Source organism: Opisthocomus hoazin, chromosome 23 (genome assembly GCF_030867145.1).
Source record: "Opisthocomus hoazin isolate bOpiHoa1 chromosome 23, bOpiHoa1.hap1, whole genome shotgun sequence".
NCBI classification, from domain to species: domain Eukaryota; kingdom Metazoa; phylum Chordata; class Aves; order Opisthocomiformes; family Opisthocomidae; genus Opisthocomus; species Opisthocomus hoazin.
In genome coordinates this window covers 11,558,285-11,579,493 of record NC_134436.1, presented here as the reverse complement: position 1 = coordinate 11,579,493, position 21,209 = coordinate 11,558,285, and the positions used below count along the sequence as shown (strand labels likewise).

The window sequence follows — 21,209 nt, the reverse complement described above, 5'->3', positions numbered from 1 at the left end:
TTGGTTCATGTAAAACAACTGGTTTAAGGTGGAAGGCGATTTCTGTCGCTTTCCTTCCTGCACCCGGCAAAATGCCGACAGGAGTGCCAAGGGAACACCGGGGAGCTGCCTGCACGTGGCCTGGGCCCCGCTGTTTTACTCTGAACGGAGTAATTAAACTTACACCCCAAAGTGGCACGTGAAACCGCAGCTATCGCGTTGCACGAGCGGGCAGAGAAAACTCCCTCTCTTCTGGTATTTTCCCTCTTCTGAAAGCTGCCCTCAACGCCATCCCTGACTGACTGCTGTCAGCCCCGCTCCCTCCTGCTCCCCGGCAGCCCGAGGCCGTTACGCGGCTGTGGAAGGGTGGTGGAGGCCAGAAAGATCCAGCTACAGAGAGACGTGGGGACAGCGGAAGAACTCCCTTCTGGCACGCCTGGGCAGACGACAGAGCGCTGCCCTTTTCCCAGAAGCACTGAGGAGAATGTTTTAACCGGTGTCTCCAGGTGAGCCGGCAGGACGAGCGGAACGCCACGGGGTGAACAGCGAGGCGACCAAAGCAGCTGCTGAAAAGGGAGTCGGGGCAGTCGTTATCGCGCTTGGTCAAGGGCAAGCTCCAGCGGCAGCCACCCTGCCCGCGCGGGGGTCTGGCTCCCGCCGCCCTTCGGGGACGCGACGAGTCTGTGTCACCAGGCCAAGGAACCTCCTCCCGCCTCGCCCCTGGGCGCCCGCTCGCCTTCAGCCGCCCCGGCTGGAGTGCGCTCGTTTGCGCTGTACGCTCGGCTTTGTCCAAGCCCACAAACTGGCTGCAAGCTCGTTTTGGAAAGGAAAAATCCTTCGTGTGCGGTAGGAAGCTGTCTCTGGACGTGCACAGCCGTACTGCACGCCCAATCCAAGGGGAAGCAGATGGAGGAAAACTAATCCTCCTAAGCAGACCCACAATGTTCTTTGACATTTAACCTCTATGATATAAACAGGACGACGTGTTTTAAGCTTTGTCCATTAACTGTTGAGACTGACCCAGACAAGATCTACTCGGCATCATTCACAAGCCCACAGAACTGTAATTTGAATAAAACCCTACTACCTGCCATTTCCCCCGGAGCTGCCTTTCTGCTTTGTCAGCGAGGATCCCGGTCCGTCTTCCCCACCGGCTCGATCCCAGCGGGGCAAGACGGGGTGTGCCGACAGCCAGGCACAGTCGCGTCTTCAGGTGTGCAAAAGAAACATCCATCCACACGAGCATGCTCGAGGTAGAACTCCACGCCTGTGTTTTTCACAGACCTCTCCCTGTGGCACTAAAGGCGTTGCACGGGCTTCTAAACCACAGGCACCTTGAACTCTCCCCATTCTTCTTGGTGTGAGCAAAATCCTGACTAAACAAGAGTTTAAATCTGAGCTTTACAGGCTGCCTGGACCGGTGGGTTATTTGTTCTTCATTCTCAGCTGCTCTTTCCAGTGTTCTTTCCGCATTGCCTCCTTGTCTCTGTGAAGCATCAACCCTCCAGCTGCTTTTTGGGAGTGTCCTGGGTTTGGCCAGGAAAGGGTTAATTTTCACCAGAATCCAGGAAGGGGCACAGCCAGGCGGGCTGACCCAACCCCAGCCTGGCCAACCAGAGCTGGGTATTCCATACCACGTGCCGTCATGCTGGGTTCCGGGCCACCAAGGAAGAGACGCGACATACCGATGGGCTCGTGACCCAGGGGTGGACTTGACCATGGACACCATCGCACAGGGTATCCATGAATGTGAGACATGCGCCGCAATCAAGCAAGCCAAGCGGGTAAAGCCTCAGTGGTATGGAGGACGATGGCTAAAATATAAATATGGGGAGGCTTGGCAGATTGACTGCATCACAATGCCACAAACCCACCAAGGCAAGCGCTATGTGCTCACAACGGTGGAGGCCACCACCAGATGGCTGGAAACCTACCCTGTGCCCCATGCCACCACCCACAAGACCATCCTGGGCCTAGAAAAACAAGTCCTGTGGTGATATGGCACCCCCGAAAGAATTGAGCTGGACAACGGGACTCACTTTCCTAACAGCCTCATAGACACCTGGGCCAAAGAACGCGGTATCGAGTGGGTGTATCACATCCCCTACCATGCACCAGCCTCGGGAAAGATCGAGCAGTACAATGGGCTGCTAAAAACCACCTTGAGAGCAATGGGGGGCGTGGGACTTTCAAAAACTGGGATACTCATTTAGCAAAGGCCACCTGGTTGGTTAACACCAGAGGGTCCACCAACCGGGCTGGTCCTGCCCAGTCAAAACCTCAGCGCCCAGTAGAAGGGGATAAAGTCCCTGTAGTGCACATGCGGAACATGTTAGGGAAGACGGTTTGGGTCAGTCCTGCCTCGGGCAAAGGCAAGCCCGTCCGCGGGATTGCCTTTGCTCAAGGACCTGGGTGTACCTGGTGGGTAATGCGGAAGGATGGGGAAGTCCGATGTGTACCTCATGGGGATTTGATTTTGGGCGAGAATAGTCCATAAATAAATTGTATAAAGTTAATTGTTAAATAACCCTGTCACTGTCTGTTATCACTGTTATAATTGTTATATTTTGTACCAGTAGTAGCATAGTAAGAATTGTCCAGATTAAAGAAGGATGGACTTTTTGATGAAACCCAGCAGAGCACAGCGATGATGGGACTGGACCTGGTTTTCAACAACTGGCATCCAGCAACTTCATCAAGATCAACATCTCCTGCAGACTGTGGGCACGGGCCGCACCAGATACATCAGCCGTGAGCTCCGGATGCAGCAAGTGACCGCCCATCACCACCCATCACCTCTCCTGCCACGGAAGACCATTACGACAGATGGAGCCCAAAGTCATGGATTAAATGAACTCAACGGACACTTTAGAGTGATGATCCATAGACTAAGGGAATGGTATCCGGAGACAGGAGAAGTGGTGGTGATCAACTGGACAATGGGGGACCTGGGCATGATGTAGATGGTATGGAATAAGGGGTGGATAATGTCCTGGGTTCGGCCAGGACAGGGTTAATTTTCACTGGAATCCAGGAAGGGGCACAGCCGGGCGGGCTGACCCATCTGGCCAAACAGAGCCCGGTATTCCATACCCTGTGCCGTCACGCTGGGTTCTGGTGGGAGGGAGCGGGGCGGTGGGAACTCACTTGCGGCTCGGGAGCGCGCGGCGGCGGTCGTGGAGGGCGGCTCTGTGGGTTGTGTGGTTTGTGTTGTGGTTTCTCCTTATCTGTATCGTTGTCGTTCCTGTCCCCTCTGTCTGCTGTTCTGTTAAACTGCCCTTACCCCGACCCACCAGTTTCTGCCTGGTTCTTTCCGTTCTCCTCTGCACCCCGGCGGGGGGAGCGGTGGCCGCGTGGCGCTTTTGTTGCTGGCCACAGCCAAACCAGAACATCTTCCAATGAAGAATTTACAGAGCAGGTGTATGTATTTTATATATACATATAATTTTATATATGTGTGTATGTATACATAAACACATAAAACTACGGTAAGTACCGGACTGCTTATGTCTGCTGAAAGAAGTTTTCACCAACTTCTTTGGTGCAAAAAAAGGCCTCTGCCATTTCTGGCACTTATTAGACACGTGGAAGGTAAGCAAGTGTCTACAGAGTAGACATAAACGAGTACGAAAGAAGTCTTGGTGTTGGAATGGTTTTCACCCTGACTACTGTCCAAGAAAAGAGGCCATGGGATCGTCAGGTCTCTGGCGCTTCATTCGATAGGCTTCCATCTCCTCTTCCGTTGGCTCCCTGGTTTCGTATACGCTGTTGTACGGTCTCTTCCTCTCATCTAACTGCATGGTTTCTTTAACGTGGAGAAGACGAGCCTCTTCTGCATTTAGTGCCTGAAATGAAAGCAAAGAAAAAAAAAAAGCCACAATGAAAGTCAAGCAAAAAAAACCCACGGAAAGTTCATATGAGATTCTAGTAGAACGAACACGCAGCAGGCAGAAGGGTGGGATAAGCAATGCACATCTGTCCGGCCCCCCTAAGCACACTTCATTTAATCCTCATGTTTTAGTGTTCAACATAAAATGATGGTAAAATGGTATTTTGCAAACACGATACTCTGATCTCTTTCAGCTGCCAACATCGAGCAAGAAACATCTTGATTTTACCTAAAATGTAATCACCATCCAAGCAAGTGCAAAAGCAGGTAAGCAAGCACGTGATCCTAGGGGTTTGGGTCTGTTTGTTGGGGTTGTTTTCGGTTTTTCTCCCCTCCAGTCGGAGTGCATTTGTTTTTTCAAATGCTCTTTGAAATACATTGGTTTCACACTGTGAATATCCAGAGGCAGGCTGCTGCGCCGTGGAAGGGCTGCCCAGCAGCAGCCAGCGGACAGCTTGGTGCCGCGATTTATTGCACCAGCTGCGAGACTGGGCCTGCGTCTGGGGCACACGGTGCTCAGCTGAGCTTTGACAGCGCCTTCGATCTCTCCATCTTTCTTTGACACCTAAAGCATTGTGTTCTGCAGTGTCTTTCATAGATCTACAGCTATAATAGGTGCCTAGAAGTGTTCTAAATCTTCTAAACTAAGTCTTCCAAAACTAAATATTTATTGCATGTTTCCCTGAGAATTAGGGAATGTACTTGAGAACATCTAACAGCATTTTAAATTTCCTTTAGCACAAAATTACCATCAAAGAACATCCCACAGAGCAGCACAAGAACTGCATTACAGGCTTCATAGACCTGACATTGTTGTAGAATATATTTCAAGTTCTTTCTGACACAAAACCACTGAAGAGTATAGTGCACCTTTTTAAGTTTTTCTTGCTTCTTTTTCTCTTCACCCTCACTATCTGAATTTGAGCTCTTCTTGTGCTTCTTCTTTTTCTTCTCTTTCTGTTTCTCTTGGTGGATCTGAAAGGTGGAAAACCAGCTGCTGTTAAGATTCAGCTTGCAAACATGAGTAATGCTCAAGCCATTAAATCCCCAGCGCCTGTTAATGCTATTGGAGAGCCCAGTTTTCAACAGAGATGTTAATGACCTAATAATGCAGTCTAATAATTTTCAGATGAATTGCATCATTTTGTGGTTATACATATCTTGCCATACCTTAAAATGCTGAGGAAAAATATCTGCCTTCCTGAGAAAGGGAAACGACCTACCTCCATCAGCGTTTTGGGTTTTGTCGCGTGTTCTTCCTCCCTGGGTTGATCTTCCAGTAAGCTTGCTTCAGTATTCTGTGCAACAGACAAGAGGAAGGACACCTGGTTACTAAGCACATCTGAAAGGGAAAGGACAAAAAAAACCCAACCACAAAAACCGCAAACAAAAAACCCGCACCAAAAAAAAAGGCGAAACAGTCTAAAACTTAGGTGGGAAGATGAACGCTTTTTAGCTCTCTCCAAGTGACTAAATAAGACAATACTTACAGCAATTTCTTTCCCAGCTTCTCCCGTACAGTATGAGTACTTGACAAACGAGTGGCAGCACTTGTAACCCCACTTGCCTTCTTTCCAGTATGAGCCCCAAATGCACTGCAAGAGAAGACACCGCAGCAGTGACCTCCACGACGACACTCCTGTACCAGACACGGCGCAGTTTATTCCTGAGGTTATATCCAGGTAAGTAAATTGATCAAACAACCCAGAGAGCAAAGTTACGAGAAATACTTTTGCACTCTCGCATTAGCCTTATGGGTACAGTTCCAAAAAAGAGAAAAGCAACAGGAGGTGGTCAACCCATATTCAAGGTCAAAGAGAAATACAGCAACTTCCCCCTCAGGTTCAGATTGCATCGCAGCTCCTCAGATTCACACTGAAATGCCTCCTTAGCGGAAAAGGGAGAGTGTCACGTTTGAGACAGGAGAAATGTATTGACGTATTAATTATATTGTTCTGTATCCTACCATACCTCACTGCCTTCCAACGGGAAGGAATCTCATTTTTTAATAATCTTTACATAAGCTAGGGCTTACTGTATGGTTGTTGATCTTTACATCCTCTTCGTACTTAGAGCACGCAATAGCTTTCTCTTGTCCTTTGATGACCGTTCCGTGCCTAGAGTACTCCACGTAATCTTCTGTCTGAGCTAACAGCAGTTCAGGTGGTGGGGCATCCAGATGTTCTTGTCCTCCATACTAAAATGCAAATAGAAATGACATATGATAGCTTGGGGAGAAACCTCACCTTTTACGGTTAAGCACACATTTCAAAACGTCGCCTTCAGCACGTTCTGAAGAGGACACAGACGATGCGGGTGGAGACAGTTTAATCTTTCGTGAATAGTTAAGAAAGAAATACATTTTCTCCTATGGCCACTGTGATGTTCTTTGGTTTTAATTTCTTTTTCTATTTTTTTTTTACGCCTGGAGGATTACAACACTGATATTCCTCACTCCAAGCAGGAAAACTTTTCAGACAAAACCAAAAGGCTCTGGTATAGCCAGAGCAGTACTTCCTGTCCCCCTCCAAACTCAAATGCTGACAAGGTTAGAATCTAAATGGATTATGTAGTTGCTTTTCAGTTGTCCAAGAAACCAGTAGCAAAATATAAAATAAATATTTATCTAGAAGACGGCACCCAAAACTCAAGTCTGTTTTTCACATTGAAGAGAAAACAAAAATCTAAAACGTAATTTTGGGAGAAAGTTACTTGGCTATTTTACAAAAGATACCACTTTTAAACAGTGAAATGTTTTTTTCAGCCACTTGTATTACTAAAAGAAAAAAAAAAATCTCTAAATTCCTACTCCTCCTACCTACTGCTGTCAGATTTTTCCCTGGAGAAATTCTGACAGTTAAGGGAAGAGCTCCCAATAATCCAAATAAATACCAGCAGATCTTCAGATTCCTATATTAAATAATGCAATGAATCCAGCTGATGAGATAGTGTGTATAAATATAAAAATATTTCTATAAATCTAAGCTGCTGAGAACAGCTAATGCATTTTGACATAGCATTAGCAATCTTATTTGTTCCCCAAGATCCAGATTTCAAACTCAAACCAGATGTCTGTTACCTTCTCCAGGATGCTTTCTTTCTGCTGTGCCTTGAAATCTTCTTTTTTCACTTTGAAGGACTTATAAAGCAGTTCTAATTTTGTAGGGTCTGCTTGAAGATGAACTTCAGAGCCTTTGTCATAAGCCTCCCAAGCAAACACTGCATACACAAGAGGTTTCATTCAATATTTATTCTAAAACTGAGATATGCATTCAAATTGCAATCTTTAATTCTGTAGTAACTTGAAAGAAAGCCTCAATCTAAAAAAGATTTATTTCTCTTTTGCAAGAAAGAAGCATTGTTAAATCTTAAGTCCTTTAAGTCCATTTCCCTAGAAGAAAACCTCAAACCAAAACCCACTTACACTGAGTCTGTGCCATTGAAATGGTGTCTCCGGTGTAGCGAACAAAGTTGTCACCTGCATAACCAACTCTGCAGAAAAGAACAAGGCGACTCTTAGCATTCGAGTAACGCGATTTCCTTTTCAACACCATCACAGAACAGCAACAGCAAAGCAAAAACTCCCCTCTGTGCCCCGAGGGTTAACAATGGAGGGAGAGGAAGGAGCATCCGACAGCAGCAGTAGGGAGCAACTCAGAATCCTTGACGCCTGCGCTTACACGGAAACGTGACACAGGCCCAGCGCCCTGCCTGGGACACCAAGCGCCGCGAGTCAAACCTGGATCTAACTGCGCCATAAATACGTGGGCACGGTAGGTGATGTTCTCAGCTTATGCCGTTTGATTTGTGAATCTCTCCTCCTGCCCAGACCCAGCATATTTTACGGAGTTAAAGCCTGGTGATAGCTTTACTGCTCTCAGTTACCTTTGGCACACCCCTGAAGAGATTCACAGCGAGTACAGGAAACACAGGCTGAAAACCAACTAACGTTAACAATCCAATTTCGCACTCTTTTCGTCTCCCCAAAGCCACTCTGAAAAACTTAAGTCTGCAAAGCTGTGGCAGAAACACAGATTCAACAAAGGCCAAACTGTGACTCTAGAGAGAAGTGAAAGCATCTGCATCTAAAGAAAAGAGAACTGACTGGCATTATTCTAGCTGGGGGCAAGGAGAGGTGGAAAGAGCATTATGTGCTAGCATTTAGCCACCGCCATTCTATTTCAGGCAGCGAGCTAATCCAATTGCTGTACTCTGAACAAACGCTGCTACTCCCTGCAAGTCCACAGGACTACAGAGGTCGAGGCAGGGTCACAGCTCGAGCGCTTGACTCGGGTTTTAAGCGAGACCGCCTTACGTGCAGCCAAAAGCCAGCCTATGGCATTCTTTAAGTTGTCTGTCTAGACAACAACAAAGCTTTCAGACCTTTTCTATGCAGGCTCCATTAACCTACGAGGAGCTCTTGCTCCTAATCTGAGCAATTAGTCAGGTACCAGAGGTACTCCATGCTAGTCTCCAGTGCTGAATGCCTCCCAACAACAAGGGATGAAGTTTAAGACTTGCTCACTGAACTACTTTACGTAAACACCATCGCTGTTTACAGGTATCACCTCTAGACACAGCAGAGTGGTCTAATCCTTGGACAGGTCATTACACTAATTGGTGGTCCACGTATCCCTGAAGATTAAGGGCCAGTATTACTAAAATACCACTTTTATATACTACAACAAAGCTTGCCGCTAAATAAAACAATTATTTCCATGTTTATTACTACTTCTATCCATAACTGCCTAGAGATTCATTAATAAAAGCACATACAGATAAAAGAAAATACAAAACTAATCTCATTTTTAACGCAGTTTTGTGGGATACACAAGCGTGACCCTATTTTAACTTACTCATCTGGATTCTTGCCTGTATTGGCATACGGGTTCTCTCTCATTGCTCTTGTTTTGGGATCATAATAAGCAGAGTTTGGATCTAGATTCCTCAAGTACTAGGGAAAGAAAACAGCATAAACGATATTCGGTATTTGTAATTTTAACAGAGTGTAAGTTACTCCTGTATCCCCCAGCTTAGACATTTTAAAAATTTGTATCTGTAGAAAAGGATGACCTTGACGCAGTCATCACACGAGCAGGAACAGAACTGAGAATCGACCTTAACCTCCAAACCCCAAGACCCATACACAAAATCATTAATAATTGAATGTATGTTTTTCTGCAATTAACTCTCATGAATACAAAAGAACATCTGTAAAGAATTCTTTACTCACTTTTGCAATATCTTCCCGAATACGTAAATTTCGAACTGTGATGCGTCTTTTAGAGTCAAAGTTCTGCCCCGGCATATCAATGTCATCCGCATATTTATCTTCATCTTCATCCTCACTGTTATGATCTCTTTCCTGAGAAGAGATGGGAAACTTCTAAATAAAAGAGGACCTTCACTCTAGAGATAGGTAGGAGAATCTGATTTTAGTGGTTTCATTAAAAATTCTGTGATCCCTGTGGTTAAAAGCCAGGATCATTCCTCTGGTCTTAAGTGTGCTGTCACGCTAACCTAACATTTGACAGTTTCCAGAAATACTCTTGTTAAAGGATTTCCACTTCCTTATATGGACACAGTAACTGTGATGATATTAACAAAACAGTTATCTTGGGCAAAATATACCACATATTAAAAGCTAGTTACTTGCTTGCATCTCTAAGATTTGACAACACGCTGGAACTAAAACACAACCAAACACCCCCTCTGTGAAATCCAACGACCTCTGCCCGAAAGAGCAGGCAAGAGCCCAACCTTCAAACCCTCACGCTGCCCTTGCTGCCCTGCCCGCTAACCACAGGTCCCCTGTTCTGCCCGAGGTGTGATGCAGTGGGTAATCGTCTTACTGTCTGTGAATTTGGTTCCTCTTCTCCCCACTGGTGTCTTGGGGAGTTCTGCAGCAAACAAAGAGCACATCAGCAGAGAAGACAAGAGAGTGGAGGGAGCAGAGATGGCAGGGATATGAGAGCAATCAAAGCAGAGCTCGATGCTGGATGCAAAATACAATTTTCCTGTGGCACAAAATGCACAAAGGCTGCTACACAATGTTCTAGGAAAGAGCTTATGAGCATCTCTATCACAGATGTGTGCTGGAGGCCTCTTCACTGTATTCCCAACTAGATTTCCAAGTCTTCGCAAGAAAGGCAAATTCTAGAACTGTGACTGTTATTTAGAGCTTGCCATGCGTTTGAACACTAGTGGTTTAGACTAGATATGTCATATCATGCAAATATAACCAATAATCAACTCTGAAAGCTTAAAAAAAGTAATTACAAAGATAGGCGTATGCAAGTATGTAGTTAGGACTGACAGAAATACTGAGCATGAAGCCATAATTTAATCTGGAGAAACAGAGCCAGAATTTAATTTTTTAACCTGCTTAGCCTCTAACTTGAGAGCACTTGCAGTGGTAAAGAGGGAAACAACTGGGAGTCCTGGAAGCCTGACCAGCAAATCGGCCAGCACTGACCACGCACGTGGATCTTGGTCCTCTCCACCAGAGACAGTTCTAACACATTTTTCTTCTCACAGCTCCATTTTATACAGAATAAGCATATGGAAGCCAACACCGTTTGCCTCGTGGTGAAAAAAGGCATGAGAGAGAGAGAGACTCCTTTCCACCGGGAAGGTCAGCACGGGGTAGTCTGTGCTGGGCTGGAGGCCGAGGTCACTCTGCCGCCTGGTGACAGAACGCGAGGTGGCAATCTCTGGAAAACGCAGGCCCCAGTGCATGCAGTCTTCTGCTCGGGGTTTTCTGTCTTACCACACTGAGTAAAGAAAACTGCTCCTTGACCAGCAGCAGTCTCTACTTTTATATCCCTAGAATATTCTCAGAAATGCCTTTTAAAATTAGAATTTTGTAAGCGGAGCTTGTAGAAGATGTGGAAGATGCAAGCTCTGCAGCGCCGTAAGCCAGAGGGAAACGCACAAGCTCAGCCTTCAAACAGCCAGCGGCACTGCAAATAGTGACAGCAACCACTGGAGAAGAAACAAGTTGGGTTCTAAGACAAATACCTTCCTACGCCAATTTATACGAAGCATGACTGAAACAATCCACAGTCAGGTAACAGTCATTACCTCAACATCAGTCAGACATAACAATCTTTAAACACAAAAAAATGCATTTCGCTACGTAAGCAAAACGACTACATGGAAACAAAGTTTTTTTGGCCGAAAAATCCATGTCATTAGTTTTAGCAACAATAGTAATCACACAGAATTTTTGCCTATAAGGGACAAAGTCACTCTCATTTGACAGAAGATGCTTCGAATTCTTGAATATGACACAGAATACGCTGGTGGTAGGCAAGTCTTTAAACTACTGAAGGGCATAAAAACCAACAGCAGACCCTGTACACAGAATGAAAGCATCAGGGAGCAGAAGTGACCTGTTGCATTTTTGTTCAGCCTAAACAAACACAAATTAGGGTTTAGTTTACTTACCACTTGCTCCAGTTTTCCTGACGCTAACTCTTCCTGAAGTTTCTGGGCTTTCAGGGTACGTTTGGCCTGCGGATCATGAAAATGCATTTGGTTTAGTATTTCTTTTTAATAGCAAGTGTGTAGTAATGCTTACCATAAGCATCTCTTGTGACTGCTGTCATTTAAAACGTATTCCTTATTACACAAAAATGAGGTTTCAATTCTCTGGGTGCTTGTAAAAAATCAGCAGCCGAGAGCTTCGCTTCTCTACTCCTATGCTTTACCAAATCGTTTTTTGAGCTTCAAGGAAAGGAAGCTATATATACACTAATCACTTTACTATTTCATATTACACTGTTAAATAAAACAGTTTATTAGAGCTTATGAAGCTACATTGTCACTACATGCTTCCTGATTTAAGAAAGAGATACCTTATTTTATTTCAATAGTGTTTCAGAATAAACGTATTATTATCGTGTCCTCACAACATAGTCAGGAACTCCAGTGCTTAAGGCACTTCATGACTGATGCTGCAAGCACTTATGGCTCATCCAGGAAGCACCAAAGTCTAGTGTCTACAGTGAGATTGTAAAGCAGCATGTAGTGATTTTTTGCGTGTGTTTGACATCACAGAACCACGGAACAGCTGGTGCTGGAGGGACCTCTGGAGACCACCAAGGACAACCCCCCCTGCTCAAAGCAGGCTTGCCCACAACAGGCTGCCCAGGACCGTGTCTGTGCAGGTTCTGGTGACTATTTTTTTTTCCTTCTAAAAAGTCAACAGTGTCCACATGGATTTGGTGCATGCAGATAGAAAGTTAACGGCAACAACAAGGTGCGGATCTGCACAGAGACATGTGCAAATAGTCCATCATGGTAACAAGAAGGATTCATAAGTAAAATAACATAATGAGGTTACAAAATAGGTATAGATTTATTGGCTCTAACACAGCCGTACGATAAATTCCTTTCTTGCCTGCGACTCAATCTGCATCTTGGGTAATAAATTCTAAGGCTTGTCTATTAAAAAGCATTCTGGAGAGACACTTCATTTATTGCACAGACCCATACTCCGTTGCCAGTTCTGATCTGAATTTTCAGTTTAAGCAAAGTTTGCTATCAAACAGAGAATCCACCTCACTTTTTTGTTACGAATACAGGACAAGGTCTACTATTAACTGTGCACAGAACAAACGTCCCTCCTCCCAGCCACGCCAGACACCGGAGCCTTCCCCAGTGAACCACAGCACCTACGCACCAAATCAACCTTGGAGTATTCCTCCACGATCTTCATGTGCTCTTCTGGGTTATAACCATTCCAGCGATCTCGCTTTCCATCGTAATCAAACATCAGCTGCGGCTGCATGTGTTCATCTGGTGCGATATTCATGCCTGTGTATTTTGCTCCAACTTTCCTGGGTCTCTGAAAGGGAAGAAAGTGGTTGGATCAGCCCATTAGACAAAAATATGTTACTCGCTCAAACTGCCTGTTCAAAACAGGATCAGTCGAGCTCCTCTAAAGCCAGTTAAATCCTGCACTACAAGCCTGCGAGCTGTAAGTAAATGCAAGTAGTTCATTCCTGTATTCTAAAGCAGCACAACGGACTCCAAACCCCATCAAATTCTAACTCTCTTTTCCACAATTAAGAAAGCAATTAAAACACAGCTCCTGGGGACAGCTTCTAGCTGACGTCAAACAGAAAGACAGCCACAGCAGCACCTGAGTTAAACCAAAGAACATGAAGAGCTGAACATTTTCACCTATTACTGCAGCACTCACCACAAGCAGAACTGATGAGCAAAACCCCAAACGGTACCATTTTTTCTCTTCATTTTTCCTGCATAATGATTTGTTTAGAAATTTTGAAGCCACCTTTCAATGCTTGTATTTTTCAAAACAGCTTTTTCAAAACCAGTACTTTTCATTGTATCTACAGCTAGCTGTTTTTCACTAAGATTAGAATGCACACTGTTTTCAAAGCCATTAAAACACTGACAAAAGCCAAGTTTACCTCCATGCAGTCTTTCTTTTTGTGTGTCAACGCACCACAGTTCTCGCAAGCTCCTTTGCGATACCTAGTTGCTACAGCATGCTGCACAACAAAAAAAAAGACAGTGTTGAAGCAGCTTGTGGCAGGATTCACGCAGGTGTTCCAAATAACCGATTCCTGTTTTCGACACAACTAAACCGCGCGTGCTCTACCCAAACCCGGAACGCACATTCTGATTACTGCCCAGCGCTGCCACTTGCCTGCTGAGCAGGAATTCCCAGCTCCTGTCCCTCTCAGGAACACGTAACAACGGTTACATCATTACAGGGAGTCAATGTCTCTTTTCTTATATCCTCATGCAATCAACCTGAACCTTTATTTTATGACAAAAATACTTTGCATACCTCTTGAACTCCTCGTTTATACCACTCTCCGGAGGAGCTATACTGTTTCTGCTTCTCTGGCTGAGGTCTCTGATGCTTTAGTGTAGGTCTTTTAGAGGGATCTATGTACCACGGCACTGAGGAGATGTACTGAGGAATATGAGGGTTGATATCTCTGTAAAAGACGTCGTGCAATAAATACATGGCACAGGGAAAAAAACCCACAACAACTCAGCCTAACAAGTAACTCCCACAGTAAAGTTCGGTGCTTTAGCAGTGGCAATAAAGTGACAAAGTTGTTACAGCTCATTGCAAAATAAGCACTAATTTAACTAGATAAACACAGACTTTCAGTGAGATTTCACTGCCATCTAATTCACCTCAAATCCTGCCTCCAAATCAAGCACCTCACTCGATGCAATGTTACTCAGCACAAAAATCGTAATTTTTTCTTTCCTCAGAAGCAACGAGCCGTGTAGAAGCAAGAGAGAGGGAACAGGTAAGGTACGCAGCTAAGTTCCCTGGTACTATGTTTTGGACACTTTTAAAATACCGCTTGTAAGCAGCCGCACAGATGGGGCTTTCCAGCAGCACCGTCAGTAGATCGCAGCAGATAAAACACTGAACCTACATTCTTTTTTTTTTTAATATCTGTTTTCTGAGCATGACTGGAACGTTAAAAGCAAACCCACAAAGTTCAACTATTCACTTCTGCAATGACACACAGAAATCATGCATCGCCCTCACGATTATTCTGTAATCACAACAGGAAAACAGATATAGATAAACCGATAAAACAGATAAAACAGATATAGCAGCTTTAGAATAAGCACAGCTTTAAGAAAACTCACTTTCCTTCTTCATCCACCTCAGCAGGTGCATTTCCTAGCTTTCTCTGCTCTTCCAATTCCTTCTTCTTCCTCCAGTCCTCCCTGGTCATCTTCTTGGGCTCCTCCAGGCTCACATCGCTCGATCCCCCTGACGGAGCGCCGTTCGTCACCGTCCCTGAGGCCATTTTGTCCTTTCCCCCTGTCGCAGGGACACAAACAAGGAAGAAAGCCTTACAGATCGACACCATCTGACAGCGCGGCTTCGCGCCGCCCGGTTCCGCCAGCAACGCTGTACCGGGCACCCCCCGCGCGCGTCTCTGCACAAAAGTGAGTACCCGCGCTGAAGGAAACCGGCACGGCGCGGGGCCGGGCCTGCTGCGCCGGGCCTGCTGCGCCGGGCCTGCTGCGCCGGGCCTGCTGCGCCGGGCCCCGCGCAGCGCGCAGGCCTGGGCCTACGCGGACCCCGAAGGGGAGGCGGGAGAGCGCCTGTGAGGGAGCAGCCCCCCGCCGGCGCCTGGGCTGGGGCCCGGCTGATCCCCCGGGGCCCGGCAGACACCCCCCGCCACCGCCCCTGCCTACCGGCTAGGCCGCGCCGCCGCCTCACGCTGCGCCACGCCTCGGGCTCCGCCCCTTCGCAGGGCGAGGGGGCGGAGCCACGCAGTCACCATAGCAAAGCCCGCCGGGGCCTGCGGGGCGGCTGCGCGCTCACCCCTGCGCCGGCCTGGCCCCGCCCACGGAACGCAGTGAGTGGAGCCGCGGGCGAGGCGGCGCGGAACCAGTCGGCTGCCGAGCGTGGGTTGAAGCAGCCAATGGGCGATGAGGAGAAGGTTTAAAGGCTGCCGGCGGGAGGCTGCCTGGCCCTGCTCTCTGAGGCGCTGTGTCGGCGGGCGGGACCCCTTGCCTGTCCCTGGCGAGGCCGGAGCGGGTCCGAGCCCCCCATCCGGTGCTACTGCAGGCCGTTCCGGAGGTGAGCCCGCGGCGGTGAGCGCGGCTGGCCGGGAGGGCGGCGGGTGTTCCCGGGCTAAAGCCGGGGCCTGGCCGGAGGGAGCTGCCCGGTCGCTCCTGGTAGAGCGGGGGGTGGGGGGGGAGGTTCGCCAGCCTGTCGTCCCTCCGGAAAGCGGGGGGGTCTGTCTGCAGCGGGTGGGCGCCGGCGGGGCCTGCTGCTGGTGAAGGGTCGTCTCGGCTGGCGGGGTGACTGGCGTGGCTTTGGCTGCTGGGGCTGAGCCAAGGCCTGGGTAGCTGAGCCGGGAGACGGTCACAGAATCCCAGCATGGCAGGGGCTGGCAGGGCCCTCTGGGGATCCCCCAGTCCCACCCCCTGCCCAAGCAGGGTCACCCAGAGCAGGCTGCACAGCACCACGTCCAGCCGGGGCTGGAATATCTCCAGAGAAGGAGACTCCACAGCCTCCCTGGGCAGCCTGGGCCAGGGCTCCGTCACCCTCAGAGGGAAGAAGTTCTTCCTCGGGTTCAGCTGGAGCTTCCTCTGCTTCAGTTTGTGCCCATTGTCCCTTGTCCTGTCGCTGGGCACCACTGAAAAGAGCTTGGCCCCGTCCTCCTGACACCCACCCTGCAGATACTGATAGGCATTTATAAGGTCCCCCCTCAGCCTTTCCTCGTAGGAGAGATGCTCCAGTCCCCTCCTCATCCTCGTAGCCCTCCTCTGGACTCTCTCCAGTAGCTCCTCATCTTTCTTGAACTGGGGAGCCCAGCACTGGACACAGCACTGCAGATGGAGCCTCACCAGGGCAGAGCAGAGGGGGAGGAGAACCTCCCTCGCCCTGCTGCCCACACTCCTCCTAATGCACCCCAGGATGCCATTGGCCTTCTTGGCACCCAGGGCACACTGCTGGCTCATGGTCACTCTGTCGTCCACGAGCACACCCAGGTCCCTCTCCGCAGAGCTGCTCTCCAGCAGCTCAGCCCCAGCCTGTCCTGGTGCCTGGGGTTGTTCGTCCCCAGGTGCAAGACCTTGCATTTGCCTTTGTTGAACTTCATCAGGTTCCTCTGTGCCCAACTCCCCAGCCTGTCCAGGTCTCGCTTTTATTGTACTGAGGAAGTGGTGAAATGCTGCAGGGAGGGGATGGAGCAAGCCACAGATGTGGGCCCTGTCTGTGTGGGGTTGCTGGCGAGACCTCACTGCCTTCCCCAGGCCCCTTCGGGGCTGTGAGCCTACTAATGCTGCTGTCAGGTGGTGTGGAGTGGGGCTTTGCTCCCCTTCCTCCAGGGACCAGCGCGTCTCACCCTTTGAAGTGACTTGTTTAGAAAGTGTGCTGGGGTGGGAGAAATGGCGAGAATCATTTCCTCTTTTTTTCCTGTGTGGGCTTTCCAGAGTGCTGTCATCAACCTGAAGATGTCAACGCTGATCTTTATCGATAAGGAGAATGGTGAAGTTGGTGCTCCTAAGGCTCGGCTCAGACTCCCGTCTGGATCTTGTGCGTATACTCTGCCCCAAGCCCGCAGGGGATCATGGGAAGTGCATAAAGCATCTGTTATTGGTCACTATTTTGAGCAGTAATAGTTTTCTATTCTCATATCTGCTTATCTAAGCATTTCTGCTAAGCTCATCAGTTACTGTGACAATAACTCTGTGCTTTTGTCAGAGGGGGCTTATGCTCCTGAGTTATAAATGGTGAGCAGTGATTTTTGACAGCTAGTTTTCCAGCGCATGCACTTACTGAAACGAGCCTTGGGGTTGATGTGGTGCCAAAGTTTGCTTTTTTTCTTCCCCACGCTCCCCAGCAAAAGTGTTATCTGAAAGAACACAAGTTAACACTCCGCTTCCTAAGAAAACAGTCAGTTCATCTCCAGCCACGTGTCTCTCTGTCAGAAAGGCTCTCGGAAATGTGAACAGAACTAAAGGAGTCACGAGCAAGATGGAAAAGATAGGACAGAAAAGTCAGCCTTGCACTGCAAACAAAGTGAGTACAACAGACTTCTATGGGTGTCGGGGGCAGGGGGGGGGATGCATACTTTGCCTGCTGTTGTGGCTTAGGCCTGGCAGGAGCTCAGCACCACACACCTGCTTGCTCACTCCCCTCTCAGCGGGGTGGGGGAGAGAATTTGAAGGGTAAAAGTGGGACAACTCATGGGTTGAGATTAAGACAACTTAATAATTAAAAATCTCAAAGGAAAACAGACCTGACTTTTCACCACCAGCTGACCGATGCCTTGCCAGTCCCTGAGCAGTGGCAGCCTGGCAAACTTCCCCACCAGTCTGTGTTGCTGAGCATGAAGCTGCGTGGTGTGGGACATCCATTTGGTCAGCTGCCCTGGCTGTCCCCCCTCCCAGCTCCTTGTGCACCTCCAGCCTGCTTGCTGGTGGGCTCATGAGTTGCAGAAAAGGCCTTGATGCTGTGTAAGCACTGCTCAGCAACAGCTACACCATCTGTGTGCTATCAACGCTGTTTTCATTGTGAATGCAAAACACAGAGGCATGTGAGCTACTAGGAAGAAAAATAACTCCATCCTAGCCAAAATCGGTGCACCTGCGTAGGCACAAGGAGTACCACAGCTTAGGGGGTATCTGATGGCAAAGTGGCTCTGGAGAAAGTAGTCTGTTAATGTGTTGTTCATGTGCTAAGTGTCAGGAGTTTAATATGAGGAGCTGAAGTGTTCTAGTGCAGTGATCTGTTGCCACTGTACATAGTACTGCATGACAGGAGCTCAGCTGGAGCGTTTGCCCATCTCCAGCTGGTTTGTGTTGGAGGTGTTGGAACTGAGGCACAGCTGAGGGCGGTACGGCAGGCCTTCTTGTCCTGCACAGGAGAGCCACTACAATGGGGAGCTACAGCAGCTTGGGTAATGGGACTTTCTCTTTATAAGATTACTGAAAAGACTGCTGAATTAGAAAGCTGCGATGCAGTGGCTGAAGAAGACTGGCCAGAAATAGAAAATATGTTTCCCTTTGATCCTCGAGGTAAGAACTATTGGTGTAATTACTAAAATGAACGATCATGGCTTCCATGAGTGACACTGTTGTAAGACTTTGGCCAAGCTATCGTGGCAAACAAGGTAGCACTGCATTTCTCTAGTCTGTCCTTAAACCTAAGGGTGCTTGCTACTTCTGAAATACCATCTTGTTCTTGCCTAAGTATTTCTAACTGCAATAGCTGTGCTCTAGATCCTCAGTAGTCTGAGTCCATTGTTATGGTGACAGGAAACTAGTTCCAAATAACCAAGTTATAGCCTCTTAATTCGTTAAATGGCAACTAGCAGACCAGTATTTAAAGGAATACTTCAGCAGTAGAGAAGAGCAGATTTCCCATAGGAGTGTATGCCAAGATGATAACTTGTGACTGAAGAGATTGCTACTGCTGTTGGATATAGTAGTTGAGCATGAAAGTTCTAAAGCTGTTCTTAGCATAGCCCACTGCAGATATTCTATCTCAATCCTTAAAAGCCTGTCCTTGAACCATCCAGTTCATGTAGAAGTGAGTGTGCAAAGACTACTGTACCCAGGACTGCTTCAGTGCTGGTGACGTAGATGCTGTCCTTGAAGTTGACTCACAGTGTGAAGTTCACTTACAGTGACTGGAGAGAAGTTACTAAAAGTTCCTGCTCTACATTAGCAGTTATGTTATGCAGTCTAGTCTTTTGGCAACTGCTAGTGTGGGGGGTTTTATGGACAACTGAGGTGTAACTACAAATACCCCATAAGAGAGTATGTTTGATTGTTGTTCTGGACCTGCTCCTGCTTCATTTCATCTAGGAGAATCTGCAGCTTCCCAGGCTGCTGCTGCTGTACACTGTTACTGAACTACAGTCTGTCTTTCTCAAACAGACTTTGAGAGTTTTGATCTTCCTGAAGAGCACAAAGTAAGCAATGTCAGCCTGCGTGGGGTTCCCCTCATGGTGTTTGAAAGGACGTATGACAGATACGTGAACATGGTTCCTTCACCTACGAAGATCGAAGAGATTTCGTGGGAGTCCAGTAAGTGGAAACTTTGTGTGAGTTTCAATATTTACAGCATAAGTTTCAATATTTACAGCGTAAGTTTCAGTATTTACAGTGCTCGTCAGTGGTTTGGGGGGGAAGCTAGCTGGCTGCAGTAGTGAACTGCTGCTGCCCTAACTCCCTGAACAGCATGCTAGCATCAAACAGCTGTGGCGTGTAGTCAAGCAGAATTTAGCTGGTCAACCCTACTCGTACAGGCAGTGGTCTCAGTGATGCTGCTGAGCAGTCTCTTGCAGCGCATTGCTGACTGGCTGCTTAGATGGAATTGGCTGATGCAGTCAAGTACTATTTCCCTTAGTTGTTGTCTGAGAAGTGGGTTCTTTTACCCGGTTGGTGTGCAGTAAGCCAATTCTCACACACTCAGGAGAGAGATCGTTTTATTCAGATGTGGGTGCCTGGTGGACTTTCCACAAATCAAGCACACTCAAGGCCAGCCTCTTCGTTACATTTATACATTAAATTCATGCATATTCTACCTATCTAATACATCTTCTGATCTACAAAAGATGTGCAACTACATGGCGCCATTCTTCTTGGCTCCTTTTCAAACCCCTCTGGATGTGTCTTCCTCATTTTCAGGGATCTCTAGTGGTTTTTGGCGTTCTTCTGCATGAAGTACCCTAACTCCTTTTACCCATGTGTGGTCACACATCACTTAAGGTCGACTTCAGGATACTTTCTTTTGCCAGCTTTCTGTTGTTCCTTCAAGAAGCAGAATTTGCCTTTGATTAAATGGATAGTGTAGATGCCCGAGATATTGTGTCTCTGAGCTTAGCTTAAACGTTAACATGATTCCGGTCACGCACTAATTGATTAAAAAAATGCTACTTAAACACAAACAATACCCCTTTTTTCCAAGGAAAGAACTTGTTCTGTTACATAGTCATTTGAGGTTTGTGCTAATCCTCTGGGAGCTAGCTTATGTTAGAGAGTATGAATTCTGAGTTTCATTAGAAACTGATCTGCTCTTTTTCTAACTTTCAGACTTGCTACAATCAACTGCTGACTTTCTTTCTACCCTGGATGAGATCATTGACATGCCACCTCCAAATTGTGACATTTAATATGTATTCTAATGCTTCTATTGAGTTCAAATTTCGTGTAGTTCTGTATTTTAATAAAGGCTAATCTAACCTGTATAATACTGGACCTGTCTTCTTCCATAGACCCAAGATGCAGGTAGTAAAACAGTGCTATCTGACAAGCAATTAAAGGAGACCCTGGATAAGCTTCTAAGCAAGACTGCAACTCACTGTTGTGAACTGTATCCAGGAGTCAGTACCTGCTGGAGTGGCCGTGAGAGGTTGAGGCCTGTCTGCCTCACTCTTTGCTTCATCCTTGATCTGTTGAACATGCAAGGGTTTAAAACTTGTTTGTATACCTTTTCCCTTGTTTGAACTAATTTGCTCCTCACAGTGGTTGTCTAAGATGGTGTAGGTAGGATTCTTACGCAGCTGTAGACTGCTTCTTTTAATTGTCACAGCATGATGTGGCTCTCGCTGCTGGGTACTGTCTGTGCTCTGAGGAAAGGCTGGTGGAACCCTGTCCTTCGAATTACAAGCCCCCAGGTTCAGTAGTCTTCTCCTGCATTGTGGTGGCTGCAGTGCAGTTCTTCGTCGCCCAAGCCCAGTCAGTGGAAGAAGAAAATGCCCTGGCTAAGGAACAGGGTGAATTGGTGTGGGTCAGTGCTGCGTCCCACAGCTCTGCTTCTTGGAGGCGTGCCATGACTGCAGCCTGACCGCAAGCGGAGGTGAGG

At 47.4% G+C, this 21,209-nt stretch overlaps 3 protein-coding genes and 1 long non-coding RNA gene across 5 annotated transcripts in view; 3 read left to right on the top strand and 1 right to left on the bottom strand.

Moving 5' to 3' along the window:
• FABP6 (fatty acid binding protein 6) overlaps positions 1–4,135 on the top strand; it is a 75,687-nt gene extending 71,552 nt beyond the window's left edge. The window contains exon 13 of the mRNA XM_075441967.1: positions 4,063–4,135. The gene's annotated coding sequence lies outside the window, so the exon portion shown is untranslated. The remainder of the gene's footprint in view (positions 1–4,062) is intronic.
• SLU7 (spliceosome associated SLU7) lies at positions 3,403–14,685 on the bottom strand. Its single transcript, XM_075441957.1, has 15 exons — positions 14,522–14,685; positions 13,692–13,845; positions 13,309–13,389; positions 12,555–12,719; positions 11,318–11,383; positions 9,721–9,768; positions 9,102–9,233; positions 8,725–8,822; positions 7,293–7,360; positions 6,948–7,087; positions 5,904–6,065; positions 5,359–5,463; positions 5,092–5,166; positions 4,739–4,843; positions 3,403–3,824 (listed from the first exon to the last, which is right to left on the bottom strand). The coding sequence occupies exons 1-15, from the start codon at positions 14,683–14,685 to the stop codon at positions 3,645–3,647; spliced, it is 1,743 nt and encodes a 580-aa protein (XP_075298072.1). The 3' UTR covers positions 3,403–3,644.
• Positions 5,433–11,330, top strand: LOC142363997 (uncharacterized). The gene is made up of 3 exons (XR_012766078.1): positions 5,433–5,550; positions 7,428–7,641; positions 10,406–11,330. It is a non-coding gene; the product is annotated as an uncharacterized LOC142363997 (long non-coding RNA).
• An 8-nt stretch (positions 14,686–14,693) lies between the features above and the next one.
• On the top strand, positions 14,694–20,581 carry PTTG1 (PTTG1 regulator of sister chromatid separation, securin). Of its 2 annotated transcripts, none has more exons than XM_075441962.1 (6): positions 14,694–14,827; positions 16,829–16,931; positions 17,239–17,417; positions 18,322–18,415; positions 19,280–19,429; positions 20,438–20,581. In XM_075441962.1, exons 2-6 carry the CDS (start codon positions 16,850–16,852, stop codon positions 20,515–20,517), a joined length of 585 nt encoding a protein of 194 aa, XP_075298077.1. In that variant the 5' UTR covers positions 14,694–14,827; positions 16,829–16,849; the 3' UTR covers positions 20,518–20,581. The 2 variants fall into 2 exon arrangements, with proteins under 2 accessions (XP_075298077.1, XP_075298076.1); XM_075441961.1 differs by lacking the exon at positions 14,694–14,827 and adding an exon at positions 15,167–15,467.
• The last annotated feature ends 628 nt before the right edge of the window (positions 20,582–21,209 follow it).

Excerpts from the sequence above, each read along its gene's own strand:
- SLU7 (XM_075441957.1), bottom strand. The coding sequence starts at position 14,685 with ATGGCCTCAGGGACGGTGACGAACGGCGCTCCGTCAGGGGGATCGAGC. Across the intron at positions 12,720-13,308 it reads AAAAGAAAGACTGCATGGAG|AGACCCAGGAAAGTTGGAGC; the intron begins GTAAACTTGGCT and ends CTTCCCTTTCAG. Across the intron at positions 5,167-5,358 it reads AAGCTGGGAAAGAAATTGCT|AATACTGAAGCAAGCTTACT; the intron begins GTAAGTATTGTC and ends TCTGTTGCACAG.
- PTTG1 (XM_075441962.1), top strand. The coding sequence starts at position 16,850 with ATGTCAACGCTGATCTTTATCGATAAGGAGAATGGTGAAGTTGGTGCT. Across the intron at positions 16,932-17,238 it reads CAGACTCCCGTCTGGATCTT|CAAAAGTGTTATCTGAAAGA; the intron begins GTGCGTATACTC and ends CACGCTCCCCAG. Across the intron at positions 18,416-19,279 it reads GTTTCCCTTTGATCCTCGAG|ACTTTGAGAGTTTTGATCTT; the intron begins GTAAGAACTATT and ends TTTCTCAAACAG.